This window comes from Crotalus tigris, unplaced genomic scaffold, assembly GCF_016545835.1.
Source record: "Crotalus tigris isolate CLP2741 ecotype Arizona unplaced genomic scaffold, ASM1654583v1 scf7180000018879.704157, whole genome shotgun sequence".
Classification (NCBI taxonomy): Eukaryota; Metazoa; Chordata; class Lepidosauria; order Squamata; family Viperidae; genus Crotalus; species Crotalus tigris.
Genome location: NW_024097253.1, coordinates 341837 through 369717, shown reverse-complemented (window position 1 = coordinate 369717; position 27881 = coordinate 341837). Strand labels below are relative to the sequence as shown.

Below are 27881 nucleotides of genomic sequence, written 5' to 3'. Positions count from 1 at the left end.
CTGTTTTTGATTAAGACATAGTATTGGCTGTGTGAGGCACGGGATCCAGCCTAGGTCTGGGCATATCTTCTCTATGTTTTTTTTTTTTCTGATCTCCACGTTAAGAGTTGTTGATGTTCCCCAGAGCTGAATGAAACTGTATGCATCATGTTTATATATATTTTATAGATAAAAGTTTTTCTAAACTATGTTTCCTGCTCATTTTGAATGTGTGCTTATTTTTGGGGCTTATTTTTGAGCTGGAAAGCTGTAAAACTCTAACAAATACCCCAATCAAAGAATTACTAACTCAAGCAAACAAGTTAACATTAAGCAACAGCCTAATCAAAGAACTACCAAAACAACTTCCACTAACGCTGATGGAGCATGCCACTAGTATATAAAAGGAGAGCAAGCTTCTAGCATTGATGTTGTTACCTAGTTTGGTAATGAAACATCTGCAAGAAAACAACCAAGCTCAGAGAGCACCAAGGACTCCACAATCTAATCCTGAGCTAGAAATATTCTCTTCTATCAGCACCTTCCATTCTTTGACAGTAGGTTGGAAAATATTGTTTTAGAGCACCTTAAACAGACTTCATACAAGATTGTGAGCATGGTGTCTTCATTGGCTCCTGGCGCTCCAGTCGCAGATTGCCTACAGAGTCCCCCTAAACCAGAGGTTCCCAACCAGGGGTTCTCACATCCCCTGGGGGTGCGAGATGATATTCCAGGGAATGCAAAAACTTGGGTTTTCAAAATTATAGTATATATGCATAATTCATTGCTGTTATTTCAAACTTTTGTAAGGGGTGTGAAAATACTTTAGAAGCGTTCTAGGGGCGCGGGGTATAGAAAAGGTTGGGAACCACTGCCCTAAACTCTGTGGATTTTCTCACAAAGGTCTTCTCCCTTCCACCACCTAGGAGCTCAGGTGGGCAAACTTGTGAGTTCTCCTTATTTGGAAAAGCTCTGTGCTAGTCTGCCCTGATTCCATGCAGAAGTGCACAGTGCTCCTTGATTTCATTACTAGAAAATCATTTGCATTTTCATCTATGAGAGTAATGTCATCAGCGTAATGTAAATTACTCTCAAGTTACAACTATGGAATGATTTGTTCAAAATTTCTACCTTTGTTTGAAATACATACCTATGAAATAAAAGTATCATAATTGGCCAGGGGGAGGGGAGTAATAAAAGAACAAAAATCTTTTGTTCTTCTGTTTTTTTTAATGTGCTTCAACAAATTAGGAGATAACTCAGCCATTATTTGTATTAATTTCCAATACTAACTATAGTTTCACAGCCCTTTATTCAACAAGCTGCTATATTTATATCCTGTAAGTTTATAAGGATACTTATTGCTGCTTTGAAATTCAGAACATGGTTTTATATTAAGTTTATTCTCATTCAATATGTCAATAAGAGATGAGTAAAATTATATTCTGTATGGAAGAGATTACAAAGAAAAACAATACATACTACTAATTTAGAATTTTCCCCTTGAAAACAAAGCAGACGTTTTCATTGTTTTGTACTTATAACATAACTAATTCTAGAAGTGTGCCTTTAAACGATGTTGACACTTGGAAAACAAAAAGTACTTCCAAGAATTTTTATTTCTAAGAAATCCTTGGACCCACTTGAGCAAAACTAATTTTCCAAACTATTAAATAATTAAACTTTTCTTTCTGTACTATATATATAGTACAGAATATATATATATAGATAGATTTGTTGTAAAAGAACATGGAACAGTTATAAATACAAACATAAATGAAGAATCATTTAAATAAACAGATTTTCCCAAAGTTGCATCTCCCACATATTTAAGACTACAAGTTTGTTTATTAATCATCTATGTATGATTTTAATTTATATGTCCACCCATTTAAAGCATATGATTCTGGGCAGTTAACAGAATGAAAACAAATAAAAACATAATAAAAATAATTATTACAAATATAGGAACTGAGTTAAAACCAACCAATATCATAAATATAACCAAGATATGGGCTCAGCTACATTATCCAGGTAAAGTTGTAAAGTATTCACTAGAAATTATGGAATTGAATCTCTAGCACATTTGAGGCTATTATAGAAAAAAGAAAAATTGATTTTTTAAAAAAATATCTTTATATTAAAAGTCAAATTTTATTTAAATGCTGGTTCTTAGTACAAGCAATCACCTTAAGACTACTTAGAACAGCGGTTCTCAACGTTTGTGTGACGGCGACCCCGTCACACAAACGTTATGCGCATGCACGGCGCGCATGTGTGGCGGCGCCCCCATGCGCGGCGCGCATGCATGGCGGCGCCCCCATGCGCGGCGCGCATGCATGGCGGCGCCCCCATGTGCTGCGCGCATGCGTGGCGGCGGCCCCATGCGCGGCACGCATGCACGGCGGCAGCCCCATGCGCAGCACGCATGCGCGGCGGCGGCCCCATGCGCGGCACGCATGCGCGGCGGCGGCCCCGTGCGTGGCGCGCATGCGCGGCAGCGCCCCCGGAGGGGAGAAAATGGCAGATCGCCGCCTTTGGCGACCCCCGAAAAATGGTTGATCGACCCCAAATGGTTGAGAACCGCTGACTTAGAAGACTGTCTTTATCAGATTTCTGCAAGTGCCTCATATATGTGCTAGGTTGCAACTAATATCAACTAGTTACTAGACTGAGCAATCTAGGGAACTACAATATAATAGGAATACTTCAGGTTTATAATAGATAAAACTAGACAAAGTGATATAAATAGATCACAACCTAACAAGGAATTGAAGACTGATAGTCCCAATCCTCCCATAATTCTATTTTGACTAGACCAGTGGTTCTCAACCTTTTTAATGCCGCGACCCCCAACCGGTCGTAAGTTGAGGACTACTCAGCCGGTCATAAATCGAGGACTACTCAACTGGTGCAGCACCATTTGCAGAATGGGACTTTTGACAGGCTCAGTAGGGCAGAGACAGCCTGGACAATTCCTATTCAAGAGAGTCTATTCTATTGGCTTTCAAAAGCCAATAGAATAAAAGGGAGTAGCACAGCTAAGAAAAAGGGGGAAAAATGGCGGACTGCGTTGTTTGGCGACCCCCGTGAAATGGTCGTTCGACCCAAAATGGGGTCCTGACCCACAGATTGAGAACTACTGGACTAGACGCTTATTATAATTCTTAAAGATCCAGCCTATTTCTGTATTTTTTTTCATTGGCCAAGCATCCAAACATACTTACCGTACCTGATTTGTTAATATCTATGCCATATTTATAGGGCAATTAACTTGTTAGACAAATAAAACCCAGCAAGTACAGTATAAGGGTTTTTTACTTGTACAAATGCGATGCCATATGATTAATACAGATAATTATAAGAAACACAAATTCATATTGTTAATTTTACATTACATTTGCAGTCACATTATTATTTTACTTGGTAGAAGCTAATCAGTTATGATTATTCATTCATTCCACTTCTAAGCATAGAAAAATGTAATAGTTCACAATTCTCATTGCGAAATGTCTGAGAAATCATAAATTTACATGTTTATATCCCAAATTAAGGGATTACAGGGAGTTAGATAGTATGAACCTGCACACTTTCAGACCATTATCTTTTTCCTAGCAGAGGAAATACATTTTCCAGTCCCCATCCTAGTATTCGGGGAAATCTACAATCTACTACTTTTCTTTTCTTTTTTTTTTACTTTATTTTATTTTATTTTATTATTTTGCTATCACTCTTGCCTCAGTGTGATTCTGAGCAGCATAAAACATTAAAAGCTATAAAACTAAAACATAAATATTTCTAAAAACTATAAAAATATACCGTAATTACAATCAAATGTAAGATTATAGTTAAAAGATGGGGAGGGAGGTAGTAGAACTAGCAGGTCGGAGATGGGATTTTTCTCTTAATCTATCAACTGCCTCTAGCACGATATTCCCCTTTTGGGATCCCAAGCCTGGCAGAGCTAGGTCTTCAGGCCCTTATGGAAACTCAGAAGGGTGGGAGCAGATCTCACTTCAGGAAATAAGATGTTCCAAAGTGCAGGAGCCCTAGCAGAAAAGGCTCTCTTCCTGCCAGCTGGGATTCCTTGGCTGACAGGGCTCTCAGTATCCCTCTGCTGCTGGCAGAGGTGGGGTGGGCCAATTCTATTAGGATGAGATGTATACTTTCAAGAATTTATTTTTGAATAGAAAGAATGGTTGTGTTTTTCCTCAAAAACTAATGTGTGAACTCTGGGTAGGTACCTTACCTTGAAAGATTTGTTATGGGTCATAATGAAGTGAAGTGTAGTTTGTGATGAAACCAAGCACAAACATAAATAATAAGCAAGGATCTAAGAAGGCTTCCAAATAATCATACAGTAACCCTTGATTGGAATAATATTCCTTAATTTAATCTGTGAAACTACAAGCATTTTATCCGCATGTAATTTCAGTCAAAGATGATAATGTGTAGCATTATTCCAATATTACTAAAGATTGCAACAGTAGTTAATTCATTTCTGTATCCCTTTGACTAATAGATAGATTCTGGATAGATCAGAATCGAAATATGCTGTGTCCAAGGCTAGTGCACTACTTACTGGCATCCCGACACCATATTGTAGGCACATTTTCATTGTTAAACTTTTAGAAAACTGGAAGTACATAGTGTTACAAAAAGAATGCTTTCCGTCAGTGAAAGCATTCCGTCACTGAAACTCATCTTGCAGGATACTGGATTTGGTTATTCAGTGTGGGTGGCATTGTATTAGTTAAATCTGAACCTGTTCAACTGCGTAGTTTGAGGTGAGCATTTGTATGCTGGTATATGTATCTCTGAAAAAACATTCCATGTCAATTATTTCTGCTTATTAAATTTTTCACACTTCCCTTCCTATATACAAAATTATTGTGAGGCTGTTTACATCAATAAACAGTGTCTGATTATTTTTGACCGGGATATTCTTCAAAAACATTTTTTTATTATACTGTAGCATTAGTTCTATAGTATACAAATTGTGTAACTATTTGTGTGATTAGTATGTTAATATATTTTACTTATTTAAAACTTTTAATACGAATAGTATAGAATAATTTCTTATAGCTAAGAAAGGAATACGTTTTTTAAAAATATCACCTCATATATATCTGACTTATTTTCTGGATTTTTCAGAAAAGTTTTATCTTCCAGTGACAATGATGTTGTTTGCTCTGCTTTGTGTTTGATCAGAAGCAGGACAGTTTTCTCTCTCTGCAAGGGAGTTAAAAATTGCCTTCTTGTAGCCCAGTTTCCTGTGAAATAAACAAATGCAATATTTCCTCATAGCTAGTATTAGTCTTAAAGTATGACTCAGTTTTAGGCTTGGTTTCTCAGTGAGCTGAACTTTTACAAGGAAGTGGGAGGACTCTTCATACTGCTTCTGAACATTTTTTAGGCAGCTTTACTTCACAATGGGAGAAGAGGTATGTCTTTTTAAAAAAAACCAAACACTTCTTTCTTATGTATATATACAACTACGTTATAATTTGCATAATATAGGTAACAAGATGTTTGGCAACAAAGGCTTTAAATGGTCTATATATTCGCATTAAATGTGTTAAATGTGAGTTTTCACTGAAGTCTTAAAAGGAAAAGCAGTAACATCTGTGTTTCAGAGCTAATAAATAATATATTAATGATTTGCATTGAATTGTGTAACTGCATCTTTTATATTTCTATTTTGAAAGATACAGATACACAGATGCTTTATGATACTCTTCTTTAGTATGATTTAAGATATGTTTTAAATCTTACTATCTCATTAATGACAGACTTTTGGAATTGTTACTGATAAAATATAACAAACAAAAAGAATATGGTAGGAATTACATTTCCCAAACAGTATACTTTTTTTTCTTGTAGAAATAGTTTACTACATGTTTATTTGATTAGAAGATATTTATATTTTTATTCAAAAGTAAGTTATAATTAGAGTTATAGAGAAAGTCTCTTTACATTTTTTAAACATGTTGACCTTTTATTTGTTTAAATATTATTTGCCAGTTCCTTAATCTATATTTGTTGTCCAGATTTCTAATTCTGGGTATAAGCATTAAACTGAATTCTATTGGAAACATTTTTTTCTGCTTGCAATATAGAATGTGTCATCTATTTTCCTGTTCGAAACTGAACAAAGAGAAAAAGAAAAGGATGTTTACAGTTTTAATACATGCTAAATGTCTGGAATAATTTCAACATATATTTATACACAAAAACTTAGCAGAGAACAGTCATTTGTTAACATGACATAAATCAGTAGCAGTTCTGGCAATTTTATTGAACTGGAGATCTTACATTCATTTCAGTAAATTCTTAAAGTATTGGGCACAAAAACATTTATATGTATATTTATCTTTTTGCATTAATTATAAAAAAATGTTCTAATACTAATAATAGCGGAGACTTCAACTGGAACCAAATAAAACAGATTGTATTGATATTCTTCCATGGGTTTAGTTTGGTTCTTACGCAGTTCAGCAGTATTTTTATTCTTTGTATATAAGATCAACTATTCTTTTATCATTCTCTTTGCAGACATACAATATTATATAGAGAAGTTAACATAGTCTTATAATGTCTACAGTGGGTATTCTATATTTTAGAGAAGTTGACAAGTGCCTGTCAGTTCCTATTCCTTTAGAAATGTGGAAGAAATTGATATTTGAATAGGACTGGAAAAAATGTGTGGGCTGTTGCCTTTTTCATTTGCTGTTAATTATAGAAGTTTATATATATATATAAAATATGTAATATGTGTATCTGTGCACAAAACCTACATGGGAAGGAGTAATGAGTAATAAAAAAAATCCTCAATCCGGTGGAAAAATAAAATGAGAAATGGAAAATTGGATGAAAAAGCAAGTGGTTAAAGAAAGAACTGATAGTATATTATGTGTTTTCCAGCTGAAAATATTGTAATATTTATAATAATGTTGAATATATCTCTCAGGGATACACAATTTGATTTGAATCTTGCATTTATAGTTTTTTTTTCTAAACATAAATTTGCTCTGTCCCGTATCAGCATCAGATTAGTGATATTTTTCATGAAGATGTGTTTTCTGTATAATATCAGTCTGATATTATTATGACTTCAGTCTGATGCTCCATATCATTTGACCATCAAGAGAATGTTTGTTCATACCACACTGACTTTAAAATATGCTGGTGATAAACTATACAATTGTAGTATTTGTTGTTCTGTAACTTTCCAATTTGAACAACTTGAACAGCCATTTGTCTGAAATGGTATAGGGTTTCCTGCCTGAGCATGGGGTTGGACTAGATGACCTACAAGATCCCTTCCAACTTTATCATTACTATTATTATAACATCAACAAAACTAGATCCAACTCACTTCTCCAGAAAAACTGGATCTTCAATCAGGAGTTAGCCTTCACCTCTACAGTTGTATCTCAATTTTAGGCATCTCTGTCTCCAACTGAGCAGTGCATTTACTCTCCTTCTAATTTAATTTTTATTAGCTGTAATATGCTACTTCTCAGTACATTGTTCATTATTTAATATTTGGACTTATGTTTTAAAGATTTTAGTGCCGCACTATTGATGCTGCATTTTTAATAAAAAAGAAAAAAAGTGATGTTGGTCGATGATCTTTAGGTCACCTGGGATAAATAATGGTTATGTGTATCCCAAATCCATTTGGAATGGAAAATCACCCCAAAATATTTTTAAAAACATTGCCCTATTTTATCCTATTCCTCTCTGTAATCCAATGTGTGGTGTTTGGCTATTTTAGCTCCTCTTTGATGTATGTATACATTGTGTATAACTGAAGAATGTAGACTAAAGTATTGTCTATACTGAATTTTGGAAATTTTATCATCTAGTAATTTAACCCATGTAAATTTAATCCTGTTATTTTGAATAGATAAGATTTCTTTTAAGTCTGTGGTTTCCATAGAATAAAAAAATGTTTATTATTTTTAACAATTGTATGGAACTTATAAAGTTGTTTGTTAAAGGATTTAGAATTCATATGGCATTCTGTTATCAATATCAATTGTTGATAGTTATTTCCTCTTCTTCCAGTGAGATGCTACTGTCCTTGCATTGGTGCCTGGAATCAGTAATAGTTTGGTTGAAGATCAATAAACAGACAACTCCATAGATTTTATGAACATTGATGGGCTGTCTTGAACCAAAAAAATAAATTGATAGCATTATTTATGTTGTCTTTCATACAGCTAATACAAAATCTCGTAATTGTTGTGTATTTTTAATCTGCACTTTAGACAATTATACCTAAAGTTGGAGACTCAAACAATGTCCCCAATATAGTTTGTTATAATTTTTAAAAAGTGACAAGACTTAGCCACAGACCCTACTATTAGAATAAACCTTGGCTAAAAGTAGAAGTTTGAATATATTTAGATGTTTTACTTTAAACAGCACTTTGGATAAATCTCATTTTTCTAGTGCACAGATAGTAGTTTTTTATGAGTAAAATATTTCAGTTTTTATTAATCATAATTTTGTAAAGAAACATAGAATGTGGTCATACAAGGATTATAAAAGTAAAAGTAAAGGTTTTCCTGACCAGTTGTATCTGACTCTAGGGGGCAATGCTCATTCTTCATTTCTTAGCTGAGGGAGCCAGTGTTGTCCGAATATATTTTCCTGGTCATGTGGCCAGCATAACTGTATGCCAAGCCACATAGAATGCTGTTATCTTTCCATCGAAGTGGTACCTATTTATCTACTCACATTTGCATGCTTTCAAACTGCTAGATGAGCAGGAACTTGGGGCAAGTAATAGAAGCTCACCTGGATGCGTGACTCGGGTCTCGAACTTGGGCTGTCAGCTGACAAGCTCAGCATCTTTAACTGCTAAGCCATGGCACCTCCACAAGGATTATATGCTAACAATAAAGGAAAGTAGAACATTTATTTCTCTTTACAGTTATACTTTGTCTGATAAATACACAGACAATAGAAAAGGGGATTGATACAGTGCAAATAGAAAATTAGCATGTCAGCCCAGGTAATTCTACTATGAGCCTTTTATGCTGATTATCTTCTGGCAAAGTTTTTTTAATATGGTGAAAGCCTTAAATTTGATCATCTGTTTGGATTATGAGGTAATACAATGAATACATTGTAATCTAGTGTTGAAGGAAAAGTCTTCATCATGGTTTAGTCCAAGCTGGGAATAAACAATATGGCAACTGCTTTAGAAAGAAGGTTGCAATTTATTGAAGAGGAAAGCCTGACAGAAAGATGGCTCTGGAAGAAAAGAGTGAGCACATGTATAGGGAGTAGGTTTTATACCCTCTTGGGCTTTTGTTTGGAGTTGTTTCCTGTTCCTGTTTGAGGCTTTGTATTTCCTGTGTCATGTACTTTGATCTGAATCTGAGTGTGCCTCTTTTGCATCTGTGGGTTAATCCTATTATGTCTTGTCTTAGAGTTTGGGTGGGGTATGTAGATTCTGGATGTCTTTGTCTTCCTAAGCTTCTAGCTGGAGACCTCCCACCTTCGTGAATGGATTATCACATCTGCCTTTCTACAGAGCTGGTTTCTGCTTGGGGGAGGGATACTTGGGGCTATTAAGAAAAACTGGGCATGCTTTTCTGCCTCTTTAAGATTCTTTGGAGAAATATAATATTCTGCCCTTTTAATATTTCCTTCTCGGGGGGGGGCTGACTTCCCACACTGGATTTATTTAAAAATGGCATAGGGGATAAGGTCTATTTTTTAATATAATATGAGGGGAAAAGAGGATAGGAAGTGATATTTGATGTTTCCTGTTGCTTTATTTCCATATTTTTATCCTGGTACTATTCTCTAAAACACTGCCGCAGTATAGAAATTGATGGACTGGGAGTGAAATAAAGCCAGAATATGTGTATGTAAGGGGGGGGAGAGATGTGTTTCCCATTTATATCTTTAATTTCATAAAACAAAAGTTTATGTTTAAACAATATTTCATGTTTATTTGAAAGTGTGAAGAGAGATTTGACTAGAAGATGAGAAAACTACTGTAACATCTGGTTTGATAAATATATTCCACATCTATTGTTGCGACAGAAATAAAACTAGGGTTGTGTTCTGTCCCAGCCTATGTGAGTCCTTGTTATATTGACAAGGAGAAACCCCTCTTCAAGAAATGGGCAGGAACTGCAAGAAAACCAACAACCACTTTTATTCTCACAGACCTGAGTCAGTGTCCGAGGCAAACAAACACAGTCCACAGAAACTCAATCCTCAACATGAATGGTTGCCTTTGGCAACCAGCACCTCCCACATCTTCCCTTTTATAATTCAGCCAAGGCGTGGCTTCCTAATGCCTTCTCCTTTGCCTTTGGAGCTGACCCATTGCATTCCTCTGTCCTACTCGCTTCTCTTTCCTGCGCATTTGTGCATCCGTGATTTGTCCCAACTGTTCTTCATCACTGTCCAACTCAGGCTCCCAGCACAGCTGGGTCTCAGCCTGAACACGAATAGAGGGGCCAAGCTCCTCATCTGACTGTAAGTCTTGGAGCTCCTCAGAGCCTTCCTCTGACTCTAATGTCACTCCAGGCTCCTCTTCCTCATCTGATTCCTCAGACTCAGCTGCCAGATCCACTGGCTGGCGAGGAATCACAACAGGTTGTATAGTTAAATGACAAGGGAAATTTACAACATATGTAATTAGTTCTTAAATTTGCACATTTGCGCAGCTAAATGACTGCTTAGCCTAGACAGATTTTGACAAAATCTGTCCAGGCTAAACTATTACATTCCACCCTTCCATTATTAATTTAGCTGCAGTAACTTTAACATAGTCTTTTAGGCAGAATTACAAAAAGTAACAACTGTTTTTATTCACAAAAATAAACAGGATCATTATTTTTCCTAATATGAGATGGTTAAGCTGTGTGATAATTGTATTTTTAGCCAAAATATTGCTATTATTTAAATTAAAGTTGTATTTGTACAGACTCATAAATGTAAGCTGGGAAAACAAAGTCCTTTCTTCAACCTTGCCTTTCTTGGTAAAAGTAGCCAGAAAAACCAGTTAATTTCTCCCACTTAAGGACCATATAGATTTATTTATCTTTCCACCGACTTAATGTTTTGAAATCTGTATTTAAAACTGTCATGATTAATTACTGAAGATTGTAAGTTTACACATACACCAATATGTTTACAACATTGATTGTGAAATGTGTCAGCAAGGACTTGTCTTTGATTTTTAAAATTTCTGAAGCCATATTTCATCATCTTCATTATTCTAGTCATTGTCTATCCACTGCAGGACGAAGGCCTCTCCTGCATGTTTCCAACCAGTACAGTCTTGAGCTTTCCTTTGCCAGGTGGCCCTGCAATAGTTGCTGATGTTGTCACTCCATCTTGTTTTAGGTCTCTTTTGTAGAAGCTTTTTATCAAGTGGGATCCATTCAATGATTACCTTAGTCCACTTGTCATCAGTGACCAGCCCATTTCCATTTTAGTTCTTTTACTCTTTTGATGGCATTGTATATTTTCGTTTGTTCTCTAAACCATGTGCAGGTCTTTCTATCTTATCTTGTGATGCCAAGCATGTTTCTTTCCATAGCTCTTTGTGCCACTCATAGGTTTTGTATTCATTGTGAGGTTAGTGTCCATGTTTCACTGGCATATATTAGAACAGGTAGCACATACTGATCAAAAACTTTCCAGGCATAGGGGAGAGAAGCCAAATGTAAATGTTTAATAAGCAGTAGTGATTACAGCAACTGATAGTAGAATTCAACTGAGACATTACTAAGTAGATTGTTGGGAATTAATCTTTATAATAACTCTACATGCTGTGCTTCTACCACCTCTTACACTACTAGACAACACAGTATCAAGTTTCTAGTTTCTATAATATCTCAGGACTTAGAAAGCTCAGACTGCCCAAGGAACTGCTGATACAATTCTACAAAGGAATTATTGAGTCTGTCATTTGTACCTTTATAACTTTATAACCTACAACTGCATGTGAAGCTAGGCAAAATCATATCAGATACCTGTACAATTAGCATAGCCCCCCCAGGGTTGTGTGCTCTCTCCATTACTCTATATACCAACGATTACATCTCAAAGGATCCCTCTGTTAAAGTATTGAAGTTTGCAAATGATACAACAGTGATTGGTCTCATTTGAGATGAAGCCGAATCTGCATACAGATGGGAAGTTGAACAACTGGCCCTCTGGTGCAGCCAGAACAATCTTGAACTGAATACATTCAAAACTGTAGAGATGATTTAGGAGAAGCCCTCCTATTTTACCACTTCTTACAATACTAGACAACACAGTGTCAACAATAGAGACCTTCATGTTTCTAGGTTCTATAATATCTCTGGACTTAAAATGGACACCTTACATCAAAAATGTCATCAAAAAAGCACAACAAAGAATGTTCTTCCTGCTTCGACTCAGAAAGCTCAGACTGCCCAAGGAGCTGCTGATACAGTTCTACAAAGGAATTATTGAGTCTATCATTTGCATTTCTATAACTGTCTGGTTTGGCACAGCAACCAAACAAGATAGACACAGACTTCAACAGATAGTTGGGACTGCAGAAAAAATAATTGAAACCAGCCTGCCTTCCACTGAGGACCTGTATACTGCACAAGCCAGAAGAGAGCTGTGAAAATATCTACAGGCCCCTCACATCCTGGACATTGTTTCAACTTCTTCCCTCAAGTTGATACTATAGGCATTGCATGCCAAAACAACCAGACACAAAGACAGTTTTCCCTCCATGCTATCACTCTACTAAACAACTAATTCCCACAACACTGTCTATGTCCTAGGACACAGTTCAGCAACCTGCGGCTCTGGAGCCGCATGCGGCTCTTTGAGCCTTCCCCTGTGGCTCCCAGCCTCCTCTGCCATTTGCAGAGAGAGACAGAGACAGAGAGAGGCACTTGCACTTCCCTGTCTCTCTGTCTCTCTCTGTGTGTGTGTATGTGTGTGCGTGCGTGCATGTGTGTGTGTGTGTGTGTAAAAGAGAGTGGACTCACTGTGTTCTCTGACAAGCTGAAAATCTTTTGGGGCGTGGCTCCTCCCTTTGCTGCGTCTCTGCAGGAAGCAGGAAGGGCAGGAGAGAGCTAGCTAGCCCAGCTATGCTTACTCAGGAATTCTGGGAATTGAAGTCCATGAGTCATAAAAGAGCCGAGGTTGCCTACCTCTGAGCTTGTTGGAGAATAGCTTGAAGCCAGCTTGCCAGGTGAGCAGCAGATAGGAGAGAGGGAGAGAGGGGGGAAGAGAAAGAGAGAGAGAGAGAGAGAAAGAAAAAGAGAGAGGGAGGGAGAGAGAGAGAGGAAAGAGAGAGAGAAAGAAAGAGAGTGGGGGAAGAGGACTGGCAGATCAAGGGCAGATAGAGAGAGAGGGAGGGAAAGAGACAGAGAGAGAGAGAGACCCTTTTGACATCTAAATTGAAGATAACACTGCATATATCCTTTTTTACCTTTATAATATGTGTGTGTGTGTGTGTGTATGATGTGTGTGTGTGTGTGTGTGTGTGTGTATAAAATAAAATTTGGATTGCTAACAAAGAATTAAGGGAGAATGGGATAGCTATTTCGAGTTTCTTAACTCTCTTCAGCCAGACTTACCCTTCTGAGATTCGAGCCTGGGCTGTGTGCATATTAAGCATCCTGTGGCCTAGAGGTTAATACAGCTGCTTAATATGCACACAGCCCAGGCTCGAATCTCAGAAGGGTAAGTCTGGCTGAAGAGAGTTAAGAAACTCGAAATAGCTATCCCATTCTCCCTTAATTCTTTGTTAGCAATCCAAATTTTATAATATAAATGATGCCGCAGTTGCGACTGCTGCTTGTGGATGGCTCTGGATTGAGCTGATACAGGCAAAAGAAAAGAAAAAGAAAGAAGATTTCTTTCTCCCATATTTGGGCCGACAGGGTGCATCAAGAAACACTCAAGGTAAATCTCCTCCCCCTGTCTCTTCCCTCCCTGATACAGCTGACAAAGTGAGAAGGAGCCTGTGGCCTAGAGGTTAATACAGCTGCTTAATATGCACACAGCCCAGGCTCGAATCTCAGAAGGGTAAGTCTGGCTGAAGAGAGTTAAGAAACTCGAAATAGTTATCCCATTCTCCCTTAATTCTTTGTTAGCAATCCAAATTTTATAATATAAATGATGCCGCAGTTGCGACTGCTGCCTGTGGATAGCTCTGGATTGAGCTGATACAGGCAAAAGAAAAGAAAAAGAAAGAAGATTTCTTTCTTCTATATTTGGGCCGACAGGGTGCATCAAGAAACACTCAAGGTAAATATATATATATATATATATATATATATATATATATATATATATATATATATATATATATATATATATATATATGTATATATATGTATATATATGTATATATGTATATATGTCCTTAATAGTTATAAAAACTATTATATGTATATATGTATATAAAGGATATATGCAGTGTTATCTTCCTTTTTAGATATCAAAAGGGTTTTGCAGCTCCCAGTGTTTTGTTTTTGGTGGGAAATGGGTCCAAGTGGCTGTTTGAGTGTTTTGGGTTGCCTACCCCTGTCCTAGGATGTCAAACCACTTAGTAGGGCTGTATTACCTTTTATCGTTCTCATCTTTTCATCTTTCCTATTACCTATTTCCTTAGCTTCTTATGACTATAACTTTGTTGTTTGTATCTCATGATTTATGTTGATTACATTATTTAATATCCTATTATGATTTATGTTGTTTGCTTATTTAGTATCCTATGATGATTACTGAGTTTGTATCTTACGATTTATGATGATTGTATTTTATGATTATGATCATGATTTGTCACTTGTTGCTTGTATGTACACTGAGAGACAAATTCCTTGGGTGTCCAATCACACTTCTCCAATAAAGAATTTCTATTCTACTCTACTCTACTCTACTCTACTCTACTCTACTCTACTCTACTCTACTCTACTCTATTGCCACTACAGCTGTAACCATTAGGATTATTGTCTGGACGAGAATTATTTTTATACATTTAATAAAGGTAAACTTTCTTTTGAGTCAAAGTAACCTATTAAACACTTGTGATCCTATAATTATTAAAAATTAATAAAGTTTCCCGTGAGTTTGGTACTTTCTTACTTTTGCATTTGGTCTATATTTTGAAATATTCATTGACCCTCAGCACATCATTTCATTCGTACTATAAATTTCAAAAACAGCTCTTATTTACTCCTCACAGCTGCAATTTTATACATAGTTGAATGGTATGCAATTCAGTTATTTTTATGTCTGAATATATACGTACAGGATTTATTTAGGACAACTTTGTGAAAGTCAAAAGTAAAGCAATAATTATCGTTAGGATTAAAAAGGGCATATTTTTAAAGGAATTATCTAATTCTTATTGAGGAAAATCAAACCTAAGTCAAGATGTGGAGATGCTTAATGTAAAAAATATGAATAAATACCTTAAGTTCTTCCTGGTTCAGTTACCTAAAGCTGCCATCTGGAGGTAGGTCTTCCCCCAAGATGGCTGCTGAATGGTAAGGAGATTTTTTCTTGCCAACAATCTGCCTATTTTGCTGCCTAAACTGGCTCTCTGGCAGTGCTGCTCCCTGGATTTGAATGGGAGCACTTTGGGATAACTGTTTTTGGATGGTGGTGAAGAGGAATCTTGAGGAATCTTGAAGATTACAATTCCCTTTGGGAGGGGTTGGAAAGTCATGGGCATCCATCTTCCTGTTGCATTTTTTTTTAAAGCATGCCTGGGTCTTGATTTCACATTTGAATTTTTGCTTTGTGTTTTATCTTTAAAAGCGACTGAATGCTGATTTATTTCAACCCCTTGCTGAACTTTAACTGTTCTCTTTTTTCCCCTTTGATTTATGCTGTTCTAAATAACTTTCACTTTCTGTATGGAAACATGGCATGCTTGTCAATGGTGAAGTACTTCCATTTGATTTATATTAATATTGGCTCTTACAACAGGGTTTTTGTATCTTTTTAATTTGCAAAATACTTGGAGCGGTTTTTTTTTTTTCTTTTAATCCTGGATTGAAATATCCAGAAAACACATTTCCTGTTTCATTTTGCTTCAGCTTCTTTGTTCTCTGGTTAAGCTTCATAGAGTAACAGTGTAGTACATTACAGTCAATCAGTGCCCAAAATCTGAGAAAAGGTCTTTTGGCAACATGCAACTTGTTGGGGGCTGTTTCACAAGGAGTGGGAATTAATATTGTAATAATGTATTAATCAGTACTCAACCAAGGGGGGTAATATGTAGATATGTTTTGGGTTCTTTTTTTCCTTTTCTTTTAATGCACTTTTTTAATGTCTTGAATGCTTTGTGTCTTTTGTTTTTGTTGTTTTAAATTTCTTGGAGTTTTGTATTTTAACTTTTCTTTGAATAAAACAAAAATTGTTAAATTTAAAAAAGCTGCCATTTGGAAATAATATGTTCTCCTTATAATTGGAGAATAAGGTATGAAGAAAATACCACTTGGAACCATGCAAAACTATTTAAATTCTACATTAAGAATTCCCAAACAAAAAAGACTTTTTAATGTGCTTTTCCAGTTTTGTGAACAATGTTCAACTAAACCCTAATACTGATCACAAACACCCACTGCTCTCATTTTTTTTTTTTTTTTGTATGTACTGGCCTGTATTCTGAAGTAATAATACTGTAAAACTACCCATTGTAAATAAAACAATAAAATAAGAGATATTACACATTTAACAACAGTATCAGAGAAGCCAAAAAGAACATGGACCCAAGAAGACAATCTTACTTCATACATAAAATGTATAAGAGTCTCTTTTATCCTTGGTTAAATGAACAAAATATGTACAAAAAAGAGCATATATTTTACTTGCCCATTACAAATTCAGTGTTACATGTTTTATAAAAGAATGCTTTTAATATATTTTATTCCGTCTTGAAGTGAAAATATGCATATTTTATTAAAGCAGTTACTGTATCATTTTTCTCTGGAATAACTGATAGACATTTAACTCTAAACTAGATTACAGAATTCATACTTTTCCATAATTGCCTTGCATAGTTTTTCAGATTCCATTTTTATGTAAAACAATACTCAGTGTTATTCTTCAGAACATATAATTTGAAGGTCTGTTTTGAAATAACTCCCATAACATTTGGATATTTTTATCCAAGTAGCAAAGGGAAGTAGGTGTTTACAAGCTATAATTTCCCCCCCTAAAATTAATGTAGGTGACAGAATAAAAATATGTCTAGCTTTCCTTTAATATTTAACATATACCACAGGTCGGCAACCTGCGGCTCCGGAGCCGCATGCGGCTCTTTGAGCCTTCCCCTGTGGCTCCCAGCCTCCTCTGCCTTTGCAGAGAGAGACAGAGACAGAGAGAGGCAATTGCACTTCCCTGCTTCTCTCTCTCTCTCTCTCTCTCTGTGTGTGTGTGTGTGTCTGGGGGTGTCTGGGGGTGTGTGTGTGTTTTGTGTGTGTGTGTGTGTGCGTGCGTGCGTGTGTGTGTATGTGTAAAAGAGAGTGCACTCACAGTGTTCTCCGAGGAGCTGAAAAGTTTTCTGGGCGGAGCTCCTCCCTTTGCTGCGTCTCTGAAGGAAGCAGGAAGCAGGAAGGGCAGGAGAGAGCTAGCTAGCCCAGCTAGGCTGACTCAGGAATTCTGGGAGTTGAAGTCCATGAGTCATAAAAGAGACGAGGTTGCCTACCCCGGAGGTTGTTGGACAACAGCTTGAAGCTTGCCAGGTGAGCAGCAGATAGGGGGGGGAGAAAGAGAGAGAGAGGGAGAGAGAGAGAGTGGGGGAAGAGGAGTGGCAGACCAAGGGCAGATAGAGAGGGAGGGAGAGAGAGACCCTTTTGACATCTAAAATGAAGATAACACTGCATATATCCTTTTTTTTACCTATGTGTGTATGTAATTTTATTCTCTTAAAGCATTCTCTTGGTGATCATTGTTTTAATAGTATGGATATTCCCAAGAGTCATATTTTTACTTTTATTTTTAATGTGCATATATGTGTGTGTGTGTCTGTGTGTGTGTTTGTGTGTGTGTGTATATATATATATACACATATACACACACACATACACATACACATACACACACCTATAATAAAGGTAAAAAAGGATATATGCAGTGTTATCTTCATTTTAGATATCAAAAGGGTTTTGCGGCTCCCAGTGTTTTGTTTTTGGTGGGAAACGGGTCCAAGTGGCTCTTTGAGTGTTTTGGGTTGCCTACCCCTGACATATACTCTGCTGACGATTTTAACTGCTAATTACATACTTTTTCCTTCCATAGTGAAACTTTCATTTTCATTTTTAATGTTTTCATTTTCTTAATATTGTTTCTCTTTAGTATGGTCAATCACCTTTAACCCTGGTCTTTAAACCATAAATTTTTTAACATAAATCATATTACATTATATTAAATTCTGTTTAAACAATTTTATTTTTACTGAGAATACTGAAAGCTTAAATATGGTTAATAAATAATCAAGATAAAATATAGTTAATAGTTACTTTGGAACAAGCAAGTATCAATAAAACCTTAATATGATTGCAAATACATAATTTTCCAAGTAGCCTCAGTGACATAGGTGGCTATATAAATTTGATTGATTAATCATTTCTTTTGCACAAATATGTAATAAAGTCACAAAGAAACAATTAAGAACTAGTTAAATATATTTGTCATTTAAAAATATGTTTTAGTTAAAATAACTAAGGACATTGTGGCAGGTAATAAATTAAATCACTTTTTTCATATTTTCATTGACTGTTATGACTTAAATGAGGAAATAATGAGTGATGGTATTTTATAAATGGCATTATTTAATTATTTTTATGTGTACAGACAGTTGGAAAAAGAATGCCCACAGCTACAACAGTCCAGGAGACAACAAAAATAGAATTGGATAGCAGAACAAAGAGTAAGTCTTCCTGCTTTTTTCATTACATTCTGGTTGGAGAAATTTGGGGACACACTGTAGAAGTGTAAACTGCCTAAATAATGGTGCCACTCTATGAACAGGATAACATCAGAGGGAACTGCTTAATTTTGTATAGGAAAAACTTTTAGTGCATAAATTTTCTGGTGAGAAGGAAATATTGTGGGAGATTTTAACATTTTAAAATAAAACAAATGGGAAATAATGAAAAAACTTCCTTAGCTCAAATATGTAATGTCATGGGATCATGTGACTACTGTGTGTACCAGGCAAAAACTTCTTTAAAGAGGCATTGAGAACTACATCCTCAAAGGTTGATAACAAACTAAGCAAACAGCTGGTTCAGTTTGTAAGAATATACTAAACATACTATGGCTAAGTACACTATAATACTGTATTCACTACTAAGATAACAGAACCATGCATTTCAATCTTATTTTTTTCTGTTGATGATTCTGTCACTTCTGATTCTGTGTGGCAGCACAAGGCATCTCTTACAAATAGTTTAATCTTTGTGAAATGCAAAGTTTGAGTATGGGGCATTGCCTCCTTCCTAGGACTGTGATAGGGTGACTGACTGGCTTTGTGCCTAAGACAGGTGTCTTCTGTTTTCTAGCCTGATGCCTTAATTATTGCACCAAACTGGCTCTTTTCCTTATAGTTAGTTGATTCCTAAATTACCAGTGAAATATATTGAATATAATTTTTAATTGAAAGAGGGACATAGTATTTTTGTAGAGTGGTCTGATTATCATATCCATTTGGGTTTTTTGTTTTATTGTTTATTTACTTATTTCCCACCTTTATTATTTTTATAAAAAATAAACTCAAGACAGTAAACACATTCAACATACATTCCTTCTCCTATTTTCCCCACAATAACAAACCTGTGAGGTGAGTTGGGATGAGAGAAAGTGGCTGGCCCAAGGTCACCCAGCTGGCTTTCATGGCTAAGGTAGGACTTGAACTCACAGTCTCTTGCTTTCAAGCCTGGTGCCTTAACCACATGACCTAACTGGCTCTAATGGTTCCTACATATTCTACATTTGATCCTGGGAATCTAAATCCAAAATACCTTTCTGTTCTAATAATCTAGTGCACAGCCATGTGTACATGTAAGGAATGCAAAGGTATTGTTTAAAGTGACCTATACAATTTGGAATATCCCTTTGATTTCATTTTCCATGTTAAATTCACCTTAAGAATTCTGACCAATGGCCAATAATTTCATTTTTCACTGTGATGAGCTTTCCCATGTTCATATGTCTTATGTTCTAGATTTCCAGGAATTATCTTTTTGCAGCTTTGGATTTTTTTATATATATGTCAACATTAATATCAATAATTAAACATCCCAAAGACTTTAATCCAGCCAACAGTATTATTATTCTGAAAGATCATCAGCTCTTCCTTCAGTAGCATGTTGGGGTCATTTGGCTTTAGGGAACCCACCTTACAGTGTATTGTCACTCATTTTATATTTTCTATCCATGTGGTTTTCTTGGTAAAATACAGTGGTGATTTACCATTACCTTTTCCCATACAATATGATTTGATGCTTTTGCCATTATTACTAAGTATGTGTAAGGATTTTATTTAAATGAGCCCAAACTCACTGCAGCAACCCAGAACAGCAGAAAAAGGAAATGGAGCATCTATGCAACACATTACAACAAAATGGATACCCACACAACTTCATCAAAAAGTCCATGACCACTCAACCTAATACAGCACAACCAACACAAACCCTAAAAAGAATTACACTGCCATACATCAAGAATATCTCAGAAACTGCAAATATACTGTTACAACCACTTGGAATCAGCGTAGCACATAAGCCAACTAAAGCCCTTCAAAACATCCTAAGTAAACCCAAAGACCCAGAAACCCCAGAAGAAAAAACAGGAGTCATCTACAACATACAGTATAAGAACTGCAACAACTACTATGTAGGACAAACAGGCAGAAGACTGGCAGAACGCATCCATGAACACCAACTAGCAGTCAAAAGGCATGACAAAAATTCTTTTAATTTCACAACATATAGACAGTTTAACCATCAAGTTAGCAATAACCCAATCAAGAAACTGCCACAGAGCCATTAGTAAACAAGACAGGCAAGAGACCAGAATTTAAACAGACAGCAAACAGCACTTCTTACTAGCACTGAAGATGTTACCTATTTAGGGTAATGAAATGTATGCAAGAAAACAAGCAAGCTCAGAGAGCACCAAGGACCCCTCATTACTAAGTATGTTCCACTGGATTGGTGTTGCCTAATATAAATGCCTGTGTGTTTCAGCTTGGCAGCTAACATGACCTTCATGTTTTGGGTGACCATACTGAGATTGCATACTCTTGGGATACCCTCCCAGTATTCTTCACTCATCCTACTGCCACCCCTATAATAAGCAGCACAGCATGATGTAGGGTCGGGTATCTATGATATTAACCTACAAATGCAGGCAATGGCATTTATCTCAAAAATAGATAAAGTATGACTAGTAGTAATGGGCTGTGGGAATAACCCTGAGGAACAGGAAGAAGAGCCATAGCCAAGACAGTGGTTAGGTAGGGTAAATCTGAAACCAAAGCAGAAATGTAATTTGAGAAAAAAAAAACTCACATTTGACCCATTCTAGTTTTCTTGTACATAAAGGGAAAGAGGAGCACTTACAGATTTGTAAGATTCTGTTAATGTAACTCTATGATAATAGTAGTATTTATAACTTTGGCTTCCAAATCTGGTCTACCTTAAAATGCTAAGACTTGTTGTGAATACTTTAAGAATATCAACTGAAAACACATATTTAAAGTGCATTTTTTCTTTTATTTATTTTTTATTTTTTCTTTAAAATTTGGAATGTTACATGCTTTTATTCTCATACTAGCTGTACCCAGCCACGCGTTGCTGTGGCTCAGTCTGGTTAAATGGAAAAGAAAGAAAAGAGAAAGCGCACGTTTGTAATATGTTTAATTTCACAATGCTTGTGGGTATATAATATTTTTTGTTGTTCCATTGTCTGTGCAGATATAGAGATTGTCTGAAATCGTAGCGTGTGTTGCTTTTACGTCCAACAGATGACGCTGTTTTTCAAAAAAGCATGTTTTTACCTGTCACAGGTGTGACATCTATATAATATAGGTACATAAAAACACGCGCGTATTCGAATGCAACGTTGTGTCAAAATTTCAAAGCAGTCGGTGGAGAAGTTTCAGAGATTTAAGATTTTGAACAAACGAACATTTACATTTTTATTTATATAGATTAAATGGAATAACGTGGTTGACTTCTTAAGAATGTGGGTGCATTTATATTCTTCTTTATATAAACCAGAATATTCATAAAAGTATTGGAGAAACTCTCCCACTTTCTGTTTATAAAGATTCTTCCTCATAGCATCAAATTCAGGAAGAGAACAATATTGCCATAAAGCAAGGTTTAACAAAACATTTCCAACTAGTGTTGTAGCTAATGGCTATTTCTGCTACAATCTTTATTACTGTTTATTGAAAGTTATTTTAATATAATTCTAATCCTTGACCTAGCAAGTTTTATTTCTTCACATTTACTTCTGAAGTTGGTGAAATGTATTGAAATACACCACTTTTCTTTTTAGTGAAGGAGTATTGCAAAGTTATATTTCCTTATGAAGCACAGAATGAAGATGAATTGACAATCAAAGAAGGTGATATTGTTACTCTTGTCAATAAGGTAATTATACTCTTTGTTTACAGTCATACCATTTTATAGAAAAATGCTGTATTGGATGAACTAATCAAACTGAGTACTTAGTTTGAGCATAATGCCTAATGTTTAGGGTGGGTTGTTTCTTTTTTTTTTTTTTTTTTATTAAAAGTTTTATAAGTTTTACAAAAAAGAAAAAAGAATACAAAACAAGAGACAACATATACAAAAAAATAAAACTAAACAATACATATATAAAATAAAAATAAAAAAACCCCCCCCACCCTCCCAAAAAACCCCCCTCCCTTCCCCCCCCCCTGAGCTTCCCAGAGCAGAATATAGGCTTAAAAAGTAAAAATTAAAATTAAATTAAAAACTTTATATATATAAAAAAATTATCTATAATATATATAAAAATAAAACTTATGAAAAAACTATATAATATTTTTGTATACCCAATCTAAATTGTATAAATTTTATCCATTTATCCCAAACAGCAAAAAACTTCTCTTGCGTTTGTTGCTTTAAGAAAGCCGAGATCTTTGCCATTTCCGCCAGATAAGCTACTTTAAGAAACCATTCCTGCAATGTAGGCAAGGATTCCTTCTTCCAATATTGTCCTACTAACAGCCTAGCGGCTGTAATCAAATTTAACATCAAATACAACCTCCTTTGTATCACAATCTGTAACAATACCTAACAAAAATAATTGCGGAGTAAATTTTACCCTCCTTCTAAAAATTCTCTGGATATTCCACCATACTTTGATCCAAAATGCTTTTATCTCTCTACATGACCACCAAATATGATAATAGGAAGCCTCCTTATAACCACATCTCCAACATTTGGGTTGCACGTCAGGGTACATATAAGACATTTTTTGTGGATCAAGGTGCCATCTATAAAACATTTTATAAAAATTCTCCCTTAAGTTCTGTGCTTGTGTAAATTTGACATTTCTCACCCAAATTTTTTCCCAGGTGTCCAATGAGACTGGCTCACCAAAATTCTGCGCCCATCTTATCATACAATCTTTAATTAGTTCCGTTTCTGAATCCAATTCAACTAAAACCGCATAAATTCTCTTAATGTGGGTTTGTCTTGAATCCTTCACTTGCTTAATAAGATTTTCATCTTCTCTAAGAAAACCCACCTTACAATCCATCTTCCATCTGTCTAGTAATTGCCTATATTGGAACCAAGAATAAATAAAGTTTTCTTGTGCTAACTCTTCCCGTGATTTTAATTGCCAGTTTTGTCCATCCCATTTAAGTAACTGTCTATAAGACACCATATCCATTTTAACCCCTCTTTTTATTGCTTCTATCGCATGCCAAGGTATAGCCCATAATGGTACTTTGAAATCACTTTTATAATATTTTCTCCAAATCCTAAATAAAGAGATTCTTAAAATATGAGATTTAAAAGCCCAATCCATTTTTTTATTGAATATTAAATAGGCATGCCACCCATAAAGTAAATCCCATCCCTCTAGATAAAGTATCTCAGAGTTTGTCAAATTTATCCAATCACTAATTAGTGTTAAAACCACCGCATCATAATATAATTTCAAATTTGGTACCTTAAGTCCACCCCTCTCACGAAAGTCTTGCATAATTTTAAACTTAACCCTTGGCTTTTTCCCTGCCCAGATAAATTTATTAAGACCCTTCTGCCATTCATTTAAATTAATCTCATTTTTCAAAATTGGTAACATTTGAAACAAAAAAAGAAACTTAGGTAAAATATTCATTTTTATCACTGCAATTCTTCCCATGAGGGATAATTGCAACTTTTCCCAGTTCTTCAAGTCCTTCTGTACCCTGACCCACAACCTTTCATAATTATTTTTAAATAATTTTACATTAGAAACAGACAACATCACCCCCAAATATTTTACCTTATTAACAATCTCAAAACCCGTCAGGTTAGTCAAAATCTGCTTCTCCTGACTAGACATATTTTTAGGTAAAATTTTGGTCTTATTTACATTAATCTTAAAACCCGAGACCAAGCCATAATGATGAATCAACTGTAATAAGTTTATTACAGAATAATCAGGTTGCGACAAAGTAACAACCAAGTCATCCGCAAAAGCTCTTAACTTATATTCTTTTTTATTAACATATATTCCTTTAATTTCCTGGGATTCTCGAATTTTGATCAATAATATTTCCAATGTTAAAACAAACAACGAGGGGTGGGTTGTTTCAAAACAGCTGATATAATAAGAAAATATCACAGTGCCCAAAGTGAAACTGGTTGAACTTTATTTCTTTATGCATTACAAACAAGTAATTGAACTTTGACATATGGAAGAACCATTAGTTTGCAGCTAAGTATATTATTGAAGAACTTAGTTGGAAGAATGTTGTTGCTTTTAAAATAAAATGTGGAATTAATTAGCTAATAATTTATTATAGGAATTTAAAACAGCCTATCAAACCAGTTCTTTTAATACATATTAAATGTAAGGTAAAACTAAAAAGTATTTTCAAGCTATTTTATTTCAGTATTAATTTATTTCCTCTGTTTTTCTCAAGAAACAGTTGGGACTTTTCTAGTCCTGAAAAGTTTAAAAATCCTGTTCAAAAAGAAAGCTGAGCAAATAGGCATAAAGCTGAAATTATGGACTCCATAATTCATATATTCAATTTATCTCTATTTGACTTCTGTAGCTGAGGGAGTGGAAGGTGACCAATATAACTCTAATTGTTAAGAAGGGTTCATGGGGAGATCCAGGAAATTATAGGCTTGTCAGCTTAACATCTGCCCAGGGAAGATAGCAGAAATTGCCAAACATTTGGAGATGCAAATCTTGTTCAAGGATACCCAACATGGCTTCAATAAGGGAAGATTAATGAATCTATTAGAGCTTTTTAAAGATGTTCATAAACATTTGGATAAGAACAAGCCAGTAGATATCATCTAGCCTTTGATAAAGTTCCTTGTCAATGACTTCTCAATAAGTTTAGTAGTCATGGAATAAAAGGGCAGGTTGTCTTGTGGATAAGCAGTGGCTAAAAAACTAGAGGAAAATCAGAAGAGGGCAGCTAAGATGATGATGAGGAAAGGTTGCTTTGTTTGGAGCTTTTTAGTTTAAAAAGGAGGCGATTGAGAGGGGATGTGATTGAGGTACACAAAATTATGCATTGTGTGGTTAAAGTGGATAAAAAAGGTTTATTTTCTCTTTCTCAGAATACTAGAACCAGATGTTATCCAAAGAAATGGCATATTGGAAGAAACATACAGATGATTATGCATTATGCAATGCATAATTAAATTGCTACCATGATATGTGATGCTGGCTACCAACCTGGCTAGCTTAAAAAAAAAAAAAGATTAGACTGACTCATGAAAGTCGTAGGGATCATTAGCTATTAGCTTTAAGGACAATATGACTGCTTCTGAATGACATTTGTTGGGATACTAGTGAACTTCCTAGGGCAAGTTGCCGGCCACAGTGAGAAAAGGCTGCAAAAACAAAACTAAATCTCCACTATCCACCAGTGACAACCATCAATTAACCATGAATTAAATTATAAACCTTGATCTTAAAGAATTCTAAACCTACAACTTTTTTTTGGATACCAAAATTGAATGGAACTCATTTATATGCACCTGCACCTGAGGGCAGGACAAGAAACAATGGATGGAAACTAATCAAAGAGAGAAGCAACCTAGAACTAAGAAGAAATTTCCTGACAGTTAGAACAATTAATCAGTGGAACAACCTGCCTTCAGAAGTTGTGAATGCTCCAACACTGGAAGTTTTTAAGAAAAGACGGGACAACCATTTGTCTGAAATGATATAGGTTTCCTGCCTGAGCAGGGGGTTGGACTACTAGATGACCTTTAAGGTCCCTTCCAACTTGTATTATTATTATTATTATTATTATTATTATTATTATTATTATTATTATTATTATCCAGTCCTAATGATTACTTTTCTCTTCCCTATTGTTAAATTCAGAAATAAAAATTTTGAATAGGAGAGAGAAAGGATTATTTTGTTGTTATTTTCAAGTGATGGGTAATTAGGGTTCATTGCTGATCTATTTCAAGCCATCAAAACATCTGTCAATAAATCCAAGTTTCCATTTGGTTGGAGGTACAACGTGAAATAATTTATTATCTTTCGAGCAGGGGTGTCAAACTGGCAGTCCGTGGGCCGGATGTATCACACACAGGTCACACTTACCCTGGCTCCACAAAACATAAAACATTGCAAAACGTCACATGACGTAATCGACTTTGACACCCATGCTTTAGAGAGTCAATTTGCTGTACTGCTTAAGATTCCAGGCTACGTTTGATCATATCAAGTAGTTTTTAAATTCTAGAAACCAAGTTTATCTTATCTCTGCATGCACTTTTACACAACAGTTTGACTACCTCAGGGGTGTCAAACTGCTAGCCTGCAGGCCAGATGCATCATAGCAAAACCGCACCCACACCATTGCTGGCAATGGCAAAAAAGTCACTATATGTCACATCACGTTGAAAGTTTGACACCCCTGGATTACATTATCTAGTATGCTGAGCTCCAAACAAGCCATTAGATGGCAGCAAATAAATTGTTTCAAGTATTTATTTTCACCATATAGTGATCAATCATAGTTTGCAAATCAGTTATGTTAGCTCCCATTTAGCACTTTGGGAGAGGAGGCAGAGAAACTACAAAGTGGCAGTAAATGGAGAACATTTTTTTTAAAACCCAGATATCCAGACATATATTTTCCTCTCCACCTTTAAAATAATCATATTTTTTGTATTATGTCATGGTTCCGACAGATGAAATTTTTATGTCATGGTTCTGACTGATGAAACTCTTTAAAAGAACTTTGAGGAATTGTTTATCTTAAAGAATCTTTTATTAGAGAAACACAGCATCAGCAGTAGATAGTTAAAGCCAAAAACTGAATTTCTCCCCCCCCCCCCCCAGGCACAAAGTAGCAAAGTACAATTCCCTCCTCCAATTAACAATCATAAATTAGCTTGAAGCGTGGGCTTTCTCCCAGCTCTCCAGCCCACCAAATCTTTATCAGTTCTGGGCACAATAACCTTGATTCCCATGGCTGAGTTATTGTTGTTATGACTAACTGGACTCTCATCCACATCCCCCCTCCCAGCATCATCTAACTCTAAAAGCGAAAGAGAAAAGATGGCTACATTTCCATCTGTTCTCAAAGCAAGAACATCCGATGTTAGTAGCGTTGACATCCGGCCCCCCCTTACAAAAAAGGACAAATCCTGTAATGTAGACAAAAGCAGAGGTTA

At 35.6% G+C, this 27881-nt stretch overlaps 1 protein-coding gene across 6 annotated transcripts in view; it reads left to right on the top strand.

Moving 5' to 3' along the window:
• SH3KBP1 (SH3 domain containing kinase binding protein 1) overlaps positions 1-27881 on the top strand; it is a 158697-nt gene that overhangs the window by 85090 nt on the left and 45726 nt on the right. For 5 of the 6 annotated variants that reach the window (XM_039357217.1, XM_039357215.1, XM_039357216.1 and 2 more), the window contains 2 exons: positions 18820-18895; positions 22534-22628. In XM_039357217.1, the coding sequence (XP_039213151.1) occupies positions 18820-18895; positions 22534-22628 (171 nt within the window). Of the gene's footprint in view, positions 1-5275; positions 5424-18819; positions 18896-22533; positions 22629-27881 lie in introns of those variants that run through there. The other variant, XM_039357220.1, reaches the window with a different exon arrangement.